The sequence below is a fragment of the Ailuropoda melanoleuca genome, chromosome 4, assembly GCF_002007445.2.
Source record: "Ailuropoda melanoleuca isolate Jingjing chromosome 4, ASM200744v2, whole genome shotgun sequence".
NCBI classification, from domain to species: domain Eukaryota; kingdom Metazoa; phylum Chordata; class Mammalia; order Carnivora; family Ursidae; genus Ailuropoda; species Ailuropoda melanoleuca.
In genome coordinates this window covers 25,637,648-25,650,451 of record NC_048221.1, presented here as the reverse complement: position 1 = coordinate 25,650,451, position 12,804 = coordinate 25,637,648, and the positions used below count along the sequence as shown (strand labels likewise).

At 43.6% G+C, this 12,804-nt stretch overlaps 1 protein-coding gene across 10 annotated transcripts in view; it reads right to left on the bottom strand.

Moving 5' to 3' along the window:
* The window catches only part of PXK (PX domain containing serine/threonine kinase like), a 73,215-nt gene that overhangs the window by 8,931 nt on the left and 51,480 nt on the right, over nucleotides 1-12,804 (bottom strand). For 5 of the 10 annotated variants that reach the window (XM_034658550.1, XM_034658551.1, XM_034658552.1 and 2 more), the window contains exons 13-17: nucleotides 11,167-11,215; nucleotides 5,935-6,012; nucleotides 5,309-5,395; nucleotides 4,593-4,662; nucleotides 1,907-1,966 (exon numbers count right to left, since the gene is read on the bottom strand). In XM_034658550.1, coding sequence (XP_034514441.1) covers nucleotides 1,907-1,966; nucleotides 4,593-4,662; nucleotides 5,309-5,395; nucleotides 5,935-6,012; nucleotides 11,167-11,215 — 344 coding nt within the window. Of the gene's footprint in view, nucleotides 1-1,906; nucleotides 1,970-4,592; nucleotides 4,663-5,308; nucleotides 5,396-5,934; nucleotides 6,013-11,166; nucleotides 11,216-12,804 lie in introns of all 10 variants that reach the window. The other 5 variants (XM_034658544.1, XM_034658546.1, XM_034658547.1 and 2 more) reach the window with 1 other exon arrangement.

Here is a 12,804-nt window from a genome sequence, read left to right as displayed (position 1 = left end):
AGTAGTTATCATTTTTAGTAGATGCATTACGGTAAGTGCCCAGCAGAGGTCAGAGTAGAGTCTTCAGGGCTGAGACACTAATTTCATCAACAAATCGTTAGAGGAGATAAAGGACAGAAGGAGCCAATATTTGCTGGGAACCTACCTCTGCCAGGCTTTGTGCTTGGGGCTTCACATATGTTTTCCCTCTCAACTCCCTTCCAGAATAAGTACGATCAAATTCAAAGTAATGCCCCCTACCGCTCCCACTCACCTCAACGTTTTTTCCAACACTGCCTCTAATTCCAAAAGATTCCCCTTTTTCTTCTCTCATTCTAAAAATTTCCTCATCTCCTGCAAATCTGCTACAGTATAAGATAGCTCCCATTCAAAACACAGGTAAATCAGAGGAGTCACAAAAAAAATCCAAATAGATTGAGAATTCCCCAAGGTATTTAAAAATGAGAACTGGCAGTTAACTTCCCACGACCACATCTAATGCACACACAGTAGGTACTCTCTATGACTAAAGAGACACCTCGTGTATTAAAAGAAGGGTTTATGGATTCTCACCATTCTCTCAATTTCCTTCAAATGTCTAAGTGGTGTGAAATTAATACCCTTTCTTCCAGAAAATGGCTGAACATGATCTGGGCAGTGGAGTTCCAGAAATTTCTGACCAGCCTATACAAGTCCTTCTGACAAGCCTATACAAGACAGAGGAGACTATATTCTCTCTTGAACAACATTTGGGGGCTTTCTTGTAAAAACTGCTCACAAAGTCAGCCAGGAAAAAGAATATCATTCCTATGAACCAGGTGCTTTGTTCCTCAAAACGGGTCCTGGCCCGGAATACTCAGCAGCAAGCCACCAGTAACCATCCCCAGTCACCAAGAGACACCACCAGCCAGAAGTAAGCTGTGCAAACCATTCCCTCTACACTTGCTTCTCATTTTCTCAGGAAGGTCAGTTAGAAGATTTGAGAGCAGATGGGTAATGCTCTTGATAGCTCCAGGGTGCTGCCTTAGGCCTTAATTTATATGGAATTGTCAATGCATAAACTAACCCGAGGCAATGACCCTCCCTCAAACAGCTGCAGCAACTCTTCCAAGCACAGCTGACAAGCTCTGAATGGCAGAACCAGCTCCTCTGACGTCTAGAACCGCTGGTTCCCTTAAGAAGTGAAACGAAATACTGGTCCCCCAATGTGTTTTTATGAGGCTTGCAAAATGGTCAGAAAAAAGACACTAGTTCAAAAAGGAAGGAGGGAAAGAACATTATGAGGCTATCCCACAGAATTAGAGATTATTCTTATAAATATTCCCCAAGACAAATTCTTTCTACATTTTTTTCAAACAAAACTCATAGTAATCTGATTTAATTCACAAAGGCAGAACAAAGGCTAGCCACAGAAAACTATTCAGATGAGTAAATGCATTAGAGAGCAGGACAGAGCACGAACATTTATCAGGAAATCAGAAACTTGGTGGTTATGTCACTCCTACACCTGGGCATTTCACCAGTGCTGCTCGGTGACAACACAGACATTGTGGCTGGGCTCCCCGAGGAGACAGCTCTAGCAGAAGAAGGCGCCTGAACCACAGAGCAACTGTTTTGTTCCGCTCAGCATGTACCAAGGCAAGATCTGATCTGAGAAGCCCTGCGTGAGGCTTTTCAGCAAGAGCGCAGGCTGGAGGTAGAGGGTGGCCGCTGCCTCTGAAGCCACTATTCCACTCCCCGGGAAGTCTGACTTTGGACATCTAGACCCTCAGCTCACCCAGTGTGCACTCCCCACTGGTTTCCCTGGAGAAGGCTGGTCCTGCCTAAGCCCTGCAATGCTTGGGCCTGGGCAGGAAGGCAAAGGGCCCCACTCCTCCTCCTGTTGGGCGAGAGGAGGGTGGCAGGGGACTCCACCTCTGTCACTCACCTGCTGTAGAGGGTGGAGTCGGTGACGATGGGGACGTGAGAGGTGAGCTGGCCCCAGATCCTGCTAAGAGAAAACACAGAGAAACCCTCCTGGGAACCAAAGATGGACATTTGGAATCTGGCCTGAGCGGGGGACTCACCATTGGCTGAGACTCCGCACTTGGCTGAGTGGGTGGGCCTTCCGGTAAAAGGTGAGGAGGGACAGAGAATTCAGAGGCTGGGCCCCGTGACCACAGACTTCCACTGCAGTGCAGGGTACGCTTCGTCCCCAGGCCACTAAGGGCCCTCTGCCACCCACCGCTCCCCACGCCCTGCCTGGTTTGAAACCAGCTCTGAGCTGTCAACAGCTTGTGCAGGTGGCTATGGTATTTCTTCCTGACCCAGCCTCTGTCCCTGCATAATGAATGACAAGTGACAGTGGCCATAAGCAGTTCAAGGGACAGAACCGTCCAGTGGAGGCCTCTCCAAGGGAAGCGAGAGTTCCCCACAGCGTCCACATAGCAATGCTCTATGCAGAAATTCCATATTATCAGCAGCTACATTCCATTAGATAGGGTCTGTTTGGTTTGTGGATCTCCCAGGCCTCTTCTCAGATGAAATCCAGTGAGCACCTTTATTTCCTTTAAAACAAGGTGCATATCCTTATATTCTCAGCATCTCCCTATTGCTCAGGAGTCCCCAGAGAGTATCCTCCCGGCCTGACATGAAATCGGCCCAAAGAACAGATGGAGGTTCCTACGTAAGCCCTCCTGTGGCAACAGGAAGCCCCCTCCCCACCACAGAGGTCCTATGGAGGGGGTGACGGAAGCTCCAGGGAGGGCTGCGATCATGCCCCTGAGAGGCCTCCAATCACCCACAGGACAGGTTGGGCACAGCATGGACATTGGGCATGAGGAGAAACACCCAAATTTAACCACATCTCCCTCAAGTGGAGTAGCTTTTCACCATCTGCAATATTCTCTCACCTCCCAATAAAATAGGAGAGGCATTTTACTGAAAAAGGAGGTAAAACCCAAAGCATCCTGTCTTCCCACTGCTTTGCAATGCTAAAGTAGATTTTTAAGGGGGAGAAGATTGCGTTTGTGATTCCAGTGGGGTCTGGAGATGATCTGTCCATTTCCACCAACGGCTACTTGGCTCTCCTGAACTTCTTGAGGGTGTGGCAGGATCTCAGGAGTCCATGGACTCTCATCTGGCTGCTTGGGGCCCAGAGCCTTGCAGGTAGGCAGGGCCTCGGGAAGGTGGAGAACACTGAGCCAGGCTTTCTCTGCTCTATAAAGAATTAGCCGCTAGACAGAGTATCCGTGAGACATGCTGGTTGGAGACATGAGTCTCAGCCCAATGATGACGATGACTGGCCCATGTTCACTGCATCAACCGTGGGGAAAAAAGACCTCTAACCCTGGAATTACCCGCTGGCCACAGCAGCCACTATCCCTGAGGAGCCAGCCCTGGTCTTCACTGGGGCCTCCCTGCCTCTCTTCCCTCCTGCGGCTGAAGTCTGAAGTCAGTTGTGTCAGCACACTCCCCCCTCTTCCCGGAGTCCACGGCCTTTCCCCACAGCCCTTCTTCCAACTTCCGGCCCCACCCGCACCACCTGCAGTCTCTGGCTGCAGCTGGTCCAGGCCTCACGTCCTGTGCGCCCTGGCAGGCATCTCCTCACTGACTGTGCGGAGAAGACATGAGAAGACACGAGCTGTGGACACCCCCCACGTCCTCCCTTCCTTCCACTTCGAAACGCCTCTGCCTCCTCACCCAGCCCTCCTGGCTCCTGCCTCCAGGAAAAGCTGGCTGGGGTTCCTCCACAGGGAGACTGACATCTGGCTCCTGAGGCTAACCTCTTGGCCTTCTGGCTTCCCAGTCAGTCTTTCGTACATCTTCAGCTTCTCCTCTCTGCTCAGCCCTTCCTGCCTGAAAGTATATGCAGCTATCCCTCAACCTAACAAAACCTCCCCTTGCCGTGGCCCTCCAGGCTAAGCCGAAGCTGCCCGGGGTAGGATGAAGCCTCCCCTTCTCTCTGTGGAACTCCACCTCACAGATTCATAAGGTGGGGGAAAAAAAGATTCATAAGGTGCATAAGGTGGAAGAGCTGCAAGTCCCCAAAGGATCACTCAATCTGGCCCTGATTTCCAAAGATGGAGACATTAAGGCCCAAAGCCAGCAGGGCTGGGCAAGGGGCAGCCAGCAGTGGCAGCGAGGACTGCCAACTCAGGACGGTGCTCTGTGCTATCCCGGCCCTTCTGGAAAGATGCTCTCCCACACACACACCACCACCACCCCCCACCGCTGGGTGCTTTCCTTAACCCACGTATGAGGACACTTCCTCCCACCATGTGGGGACCAGGGCAGAGGGCAGGATTCAGGGTCATTTCTGTTCAAGGAGGTTCTACTAACAAACAGGAGGCTTCGTGTTGTAAGTTGGGTTGGTTTTTCATCCATGCCTAATGCTCATCTTTGGTTGATCAAGTCTCGCCATCAGTGCAGAGGCTGGGTTACCCCATAACCTCTGAGGATTCTTCTAGTACTTGAGTCCGGTGAGCCCGTGAATGTTGTCACAATTCTTTACTAGGGGCAGGGTTCTTTTGTTCCCTACACTGCCCAGTGTCGGGCTACCAGAAGCCAGAAACTCTTGACTCCTAGTCCTGACTCTTGGGTCCAGAGGCCCACTGCAATCTATAACCAGTTACCTGAATTATTGGAGTTGCTGTATTTTGCTGAATGCTCTTCACTATTTTCAACAGCAGATCGTTTTGACTTCTTTAAAAATAAAAGAGAGATGGGGAACAGCAAAGGATAAATACGCTGAAACTGAGAGTTACAATACAAGTATTTTCCAGGCACACAGTTAAACTAGCGACATACAAGGTCATATTTGGCCTCATAACTTAATACAGTTAAGAAGCCACAAACCACAACCAAAAAGGGGAATAAAACCAAAAATGCTGAGTTTACTATCTCAGGCCAGTCATTCTCCCCAATTACATTAGGCTGTAATCATCCCAGCAAGCCAGGAAACTATATGGTCCATTTCTCTGCTGATATTATGTGGCTCTTTTTTAGAAGCTGCAAACCAGTCATCTGGAAATAGTTTTAGCTTTCAAGGAGATACAGCACAAAATCTTGTCATTAACTAAATGTGTACTATTAACCCACAACTTTCTTCACATGTAGTCAAGAATTCACAGAGGGGGGGCGCCTGGATGGCTCAGTCGGGTAAGCATCTGCTTTCCGCTTAGGTCATGATCTCAGGGTCCTTGGATGGAGCCTAGCGGCTTGTTCCCTGCTCAGTGGGAAGCCTGCTTCTCCTTCTCCCTCCTCCTGCTCATGCTTTCTCTCTCTCTCTCATAAATAAATAAAATCTTTAAAAAAAAATTCACAGAGAATTCAGAGACATCAGGTTTACCTTTCGAGCTAAAATCTTTCTCTTTTTCCTTTCTTCTTCAGATCCATGGTGAGACTGAGCTCTTGTCAGTCTTCGATGCTGGTGAATCTTTAAGAGACCACAGTTCACCACAAATCGTAAGTGTATCTTAGATTAATGAAAATCTCTAATATGTTTTGCCAAATCAAATTATTTTGGATGAAAATTCTGTCCTTGCTCAGCCTGTATACCTCCAAGCTTGGGTCTGGATGTCTGGGAGAAGAGTCTGCCAGAAGATGAAGACCTTTCTCGTTTCCCCCTGTTCCTTCCCGCCCTTCTCTCTTCTATGGAAGACAAGCGTGGCTCCCAGAACCTTCAGAGCAAGGACCACGTGTGCCCCCCACCACTACCCCGCCTGCCCCAATCATAAAGGATGACCACATGTTATGGATGTGCTTGCTTCCCCCACAGGCTGAGCCCCTTGAGGGCAGGACTGTGAAGTAATCGGCTATCTCACAGCATTGACCATGGAGCCCAGTTCAGAGCAATGATGCATGAAATGTTTATGGAATGAACAACCAGTCAAAAGTAAGTCACTGTGAATACCACAGCAAAGGATGCAAATGCTAGATGATCAAAAGGCAATAAGGAGCTACTAACAATTTTACCTGTTTCTGTTCTTCAATTAGCCTTTTTTCTATACATTCTTTGGCAATTCTCAATGCCTCTTTTAACTTCGTGGGGATCTGAAAGAAGAGAAAGTACCTCCATTGAATAAAATGGCCAGAGATTCTCTTAAAAGGTCCTGATTTTAGTAAAGGAGCGGCTGGTTATCATGAAGGAGGGAACTGGCAATAGAATCCCTTGAATACTATCCATCCCCAACATGCTCACCACCTAATTACCATTTTCTAGTAATGAATATAGAATACACATAAATAAACATAATATGTTTCAAGTAATACTCAAGGGACCTCAAAATGCCAAAACAATCTTGAAAAAGAAGATCAAAATTGGAAATATCACACTTTTTGATTTCAAAGTATATTACAAAACTACAGTAATCAAAATAATGTTATATTGGCATACAGACAGATGGATAGAACAACAGGACAGAACAGACAGCCTAGAAATAAGCCCTCACGTATATGGTGAAATGATATTTGAATAGGGTGCCAAAAAGTATGTAGCAGAGAAAGGACAGTGTCTTCAATAAATGCTGCTAGGAAAACTGAGTATCTACATGTGAAAGAATGAAGCTAGACCCTCACCTTACGCCATATGCAAAAATCAACTCAAAACTGGACTGAAGGCCTAAAACTACAGAACTCCTAGAACAAAACAAAAGCTTTAAAATATTGGATTTGACAACGATTTTGGATAAGACACCAAAAAACACAGGCAAGAAAAGCAAAAACAGACAGATGAAACTTTTTAAAACTTCTGCATATCAAAGGAAACATTCAACAGAGTAAAAAGGAACCTACGGAATGGGAGAAAATAATTGGAACTCATATATTTAATAAGGGGTTAACAGCCAAAATATATAAAGAACTCTTATAACTCAATAAAAGAAAAATAAGTAACCTGACAGAAAAATGATTTGTCACCAAAAATAGATTATACCAGAATAAAGCTGAAAAAAAAAAAAAAGATCAGAAAATCTAAGGGGGATAAAAATGGGCAAAAGGACCTGAAGAGACATTTCTCCAAAGAAGATTTACAAATAGGCAACAAGTGTATGAAAAGATCAATCAACATCTCTCATCAATAGAGGAATGTACATCAAAACCATGCTGAGATATCACCTCACACACATAAGGATGGTCACTGTTGAAAAAGCAGAAGATAACAAGTGCTGGCAAGGATGTGGAGAAAGTGGAGCCCTCATGCACGGATGGTGGGAATGTAAAATGGTGCAGCCGCTGTGGAAGATAGCACGAAGTTCCTCGAAAGGCTAAAGATAGCAATACCACATGATCCATCAATCCCACTTCTGGGTCCCTAACCAAAAGAACTGAAAGCAGGGTCCCGAAGAGATATTTGCACACTGCAACATTATTCACAATAGCCAAGAGGTGAAAAAGCTCAAATGTCCATCCACAGAAGAATAGATAAACAAAATGTGGTATATGCATACAGTAGAATAGTATCCAGCCTTAAAAAAAAAAAAAAGAAAAAGAAAAAAAAAGAAAAAGAAAAAAAGAAATCCTGGGGACTCTGGGTGGCTCAGTTGGTTAAGCATCTGCCTGCAGCTCAGGTCATGATCCCAGGGTCCTGGGATCAAGTCCCACATCGGACTCCCTGCTCCTCTCCCCTCACTCGTGCTCTCTCTCAAATAAATAAAATCTTTAAAAAAAAGGAAATCCTGTCATATGCTATAACACCGATGAACACAGAGGACATTACACTGAGTGGAATGAGCCAGTCACAAAAGAACAAATGCTGTAAGCCTCCACTTATATGAGATATCTGAAACATGGAAGCAGAAAGTAGAACTGTATTTGCCAAGGGCTGGGGACGGGTTAATGGGGAAGTGTTTGATGGGTCTCGAGTTTCAGTTAGCAAGGTAAAAACGTTCTAGGGATATGTCACACAACAAATGTGAACACAGTTAACACTACTGAAGTGTACACTTAAAAATGGTTAAGAGGATAACTTTTATGTTTTTTATCATAATTAGAATAAAAAATATATACAGCTTATTGGAACACACACACATTCAAGTAACTGGAGTATTTTATAACTTCAGAGGAATTTTCTCTGTAAAAAATTTACTTTCTGAATTTCACAAGTTTAAGCTTTTTCCTGGGGAAGACACTCATTTTTTGTTCTATTTTTGTTTTGTTTTTTTTTTGAGAAAGAGAGAGCGTGAGGGCAGGCGGGGAGAGAGAATCTTAAGCAGGCTCCAGCATAGAGCCTAGCATGGGGCTCAATCCCACAACCCTAAGATCATGACCTGAGCTGAAATCAAGTCGGACACTCAACCCCAGGCGCCCCCTGCTGGAAGATGCTCCTACAATAGCCTGGTACCCGGTATGCTTCCGAGCCTGTCATTTCTTAACTTAACTAGTTTCTCAAGCCACAAGAAGGTCAGGCCTGGAAAACAGACACCTGGATCATGGTGAACTTCCTGTCTCTCTTATTCTTTTAAAATTTTAAATTAAAAAACTTTGAGTAGGTAATATGGTTCAAAATTCAAGATATGAAAGAGTACATACACACTAAATAGTCTGCCAACTGGTTCTCCTTCAGGGAGGCAACCAATGTCACCAGTTTCTTTTGTATCTTTCCAAAAAGAAAGTGCATACACAAGAAATTAACCTTGGTTTTTAAAATCGCATTGTCGTTGTTGCACAGACTCTCTGGTTCCAGGAAAGAACAAGGTCTAATAATAATTCCTGGGCTGGACTTTCAGGTTTGGGGAGAGCATATTTATTTACAAGGTGGAATATATTTCCTGAGGAGTTTCAGTGAAGAAGAGATGGATTTAAATGTTCTTCTTTCCTACTTCAGATCCAAACAAGCTATTTTTGTCAGTACTCCTCTGACTAGCAAAATAGGACAGAGGAAAGTGTCTTCCTCTCCTGTACGATCTTCTGACCCCACCTTGCTTTTGTTTTTCCTAAATGGAATTTCATCCTAATAGTATTGCATGTTCTTTTGGAATATGGAGAGGAGGAAGAATTATCACCCTTCATTCTACTGCCCAGAACAAAACTAACCTCGAGCTCTGAGGAGAGCCAGGCCCCCCCCCTTCAGGTGCTCACACAGACCACCTCAGCTGACCAAGGACAATGAACATGTGTTACTCACCAACCGTACATACTGCGTAAACATCAACTCCAAGATCAGGCCCACAGATGAGTGGACCTCAAATAGGGGTGGTTTTGCCCCCTTCTTTCTCTAGGGGACATTTCTCGAGACATTTTTTATCATCACAATGTGTGGGGCAGAAGGGAAGGACTGCTCGCATCCAGTGGGTACAGGCCAGGATGTTGCTTAACCTCGGACAATGCACAGGAAAACCCCCATAACAAACAATTATTTGATCCCAAATGTCAAATGTTGTGTCTGATGGGGTGCCTGGGTGGCTCAGTCAGTTAAACATTTGCCTTCAGCTCAGGTCATGATCCCGGGGTCCTGGAATCAAGTCCTGCATCTGGCTCCTGGCTCAGTGGGGAGCCTGCTTTTCTCTCTCCCTCTGCCTGCCGCTCCCTCCTGCTTGTGCTCTCTCCCTCTGACAAATAAATAAATAAAATCTTTTAAAAACACGTCATGTTTGAGAAAAGCCGCCATAGATAAATGGCTCGTATTAAAAAAGCAAAGTAAGGCATCACCCTCGGTTTTTTGGGAACAGGGGCTCCAAAGTCCCTGTTCTTCCCATGATACCACACAACACTGCTACCTCTCTGGATTTTTCCTTCCTGCCTTTCTGCTAGACACAGGTATTTTTTTTACACATTGTATTTTATATCCTGCTTCTTCCCCCTTAGCCCAAAAAATAGTTTTCCATGCTACTACAATGTCTTTATAAATTTTACTTTTATCAGATAAAACACATTTTATAAACAGATATACCATAAATTATTAAACTAGTCCCTAACTGTAGAACATTTAGATTGTTTTCAAATTTTCGCTATTATAAATACTGTAACAAAACTTCCAGATATAAAATAAATAAGCCATTTCATGGCAGCATAGAGAATACGGTCAATATTTTAATGACTTTGTGTGGTAATAGATGGTAACTAGACTTATTGTGGGGATCATTTTATAAGGTATAAAAATATCAAATCACTTTGATGTATGCAAACTAAGAGGATATTGTATGTTAACTATATGTCAATAAAAAAAATACTGTACCTTCTCTTGTCTGATTAAAAAAAGCACTAACTTGACACACAGATGGCCAATAGATAATGAGAAGGTGCTCAACATCACTAATCACGGAAATGCAAATCAAAACCACAAGAGATACCACCTAACATCTGTTACAATGGTTAGTATAAAAAAGACAAGATAACAACTGTTGGCCAGGATGTGGAGAAAAAAGAAACCTTTACACTACTGGCGATGTAAACTGGGAAAATAGTATGGAGGTTCCTCAAAAAATTAAAAATACCATATGATCCAGCAATTCTACTTCTGGGTATGTATCTGAAGGAAATCAAAACACTAAATCAAAAAGTTATTCACTCCCATGTTCACTGCAGCGTTATTTACACCAAGACATGGAAACAACCTAAGTGTCTATCAATGGATGAATGGATAAAGAAAATGGGGTATATATGATGGAATATTACTCAGCCATAAAAAAGGAAATCCTTTCATTTGCAACAACATGGATGGGACTAGAGTGTATTATGCTAAGTGAAATAAGTCAGACAGAGAAAGACAAATACCATATGATCTCACATGTCAGATCTAAGAACAAAACAAAACCTAAACTCACAGAGAAAAGATTGTTCAGAGAGAATAGAATGGTGGTTGCCAGGGTTGGGGTGGGGGAGGCAGATGAAATGGGTGAAGGGGGCAAAAGGTACAAACTTCCAGTTCCAAAATAAGTAAGTCATAGGGAGATAATGTACAGCATGGTGACTATTATTAATATACTGTATTGTATACCTGAAAGTTGCTAAGAAAGTAAATCTTAAAAGTTCTCACCACAAGAAGAAAAGAATTATAACTATATATAGTGATAGACATTAACTAGACTTACTGTGGTAATCATTTCACAATGTACACAAATATCGAGTCATTATGTTGCTGTGCACCTGAAACTAATATAACGTTGTATGTCAGTTCTTCTTCAATAATTTTTTTAAAAGCACTAAGTTTCAAAATCAACTTCTATATGTCACAAACCAAAAAAAAAAAAATGATATGATTTGCTTTACCTTAAACTGTGGCTTTTCAGAAGTGGTTAGTAAAACATCATTGAATAATCTGTTAAGAAAAGAAAGAAACAAACAAAAATCTTTCTTAAGCCAGGTGTCCTCTCAGAACAGGATCAAAACAGAGTGAGACATCTTTAGCCCATGAGGTTCCCACATCCCCCAGCCCTGGCCCAGTCCACCACTTCATGCTTATCGACAAACTCAAAGTTTACGGGCCACCCAATGTGACCACAGAAAAAGCGCAGAACCTCCCCCCTGCCCCCCAGTATCAGAGGTGCTACCAGGGAGAGACTGGGTCAGCCCTGTACTGAAGGTTATTTCCCCACACTGCAGGGCAACAGTCCTCTCATGCTATAGAGTAAAATAATAAACACTTTAAGAATTAGGTTTGCAAATTATTATATTATTTTATTGTTATATTTTTATCATATTGCAAATAATTTATGCGATATTTCTAAAGAGAATAACCAATTTCCCCCTTTTTATTAAACCCCAGAAGAGGATAAAATTTATTCTAGGGGTAAGTGTCCAACTCTTGGTTTCGGCTCACATCATGATCTCAGGGTCCTGAGATTAAGCCAAGTATTAGGCTCCTAGCTCAGCGAGAAGTCTGCTTAAGATGCTCTCTCTCCCCCTGCTCTCGCTCTCTCTCTCTCTAAAATAAGTAAATAAATCTTTAAAAAATTCATTCTAGAGCTCAGTAAAATACAAATGTGTAAATAGAAAGAAACTGTTCTGATTGGAATCTAACAAGAAAATAATCTTCCTCCAAGAAGTGTTTCTTGTATTCTCTCTTTTTTTTTTTTAAAGCAGCTTTTAGAGTATATCAATTCTCTCTTCAAAAATTATGTTACTAAAAACAACAGCATGAGGAATTCTGGACTACTTTGGCTAAGACAGTTTGGAGAATTTAAATGGTTACTTGGGCAGTGCCCACATGGCTATGTGGGAGTCTTGCGTTGAGGAGTCCCCCTTTTTAAAAAACAGGAAATACTTCACGAGTGGAAATGACAGTTAACTTTTCCCCACAGTGTTCCCTGGGCAGTTCTGGAGGTGGAGACAGAACTCTCCCCGTCAAGGGCACAGGCCCATTTACTTCCAGAAAATGCATTTTAACTGAACATAGTTCACGCCTCTTCAAGTTCTTCTCAAGGCCGCAGGGTAGAAAGACTTCAGTGAGGAAAAAACACTGTGGATTCCCTTTGACTTGGAAGGCTGGAAGGAGAATGGAAGAGGTCTGGAATGTGGGGGCTGCAAATGCAAACCCAAGTAAATCAACGGGGATCCAGGCTGTTCCCTAACTACAAATGCATTTTCTTTTAAAAGTTTCTGTGAAAATTGTTCATTTCCTTAATTGGGTCTATTCTTCCATATTCACATTGTTGTTAATGGTGGCTACTTGGGAGAGGGACACACCAGTGTCAGTCAAACTCTGAAATGTCACATCCACGGGGCAGGGTCTGGGGCGGCTCTGCAGGGTTTCTACAGAGCCTAGGACCCTCTCTAAACACATGGACCTCCTCTGAGCTCTGGCTGTATGCATTCAAGCTAAGCCCTGCCCTGTCTCCCTACATCACTGTTCCCTGAGTACATCTGTTATACAACAAGCTGGTACAGACAACACACTGGGTGCACCAC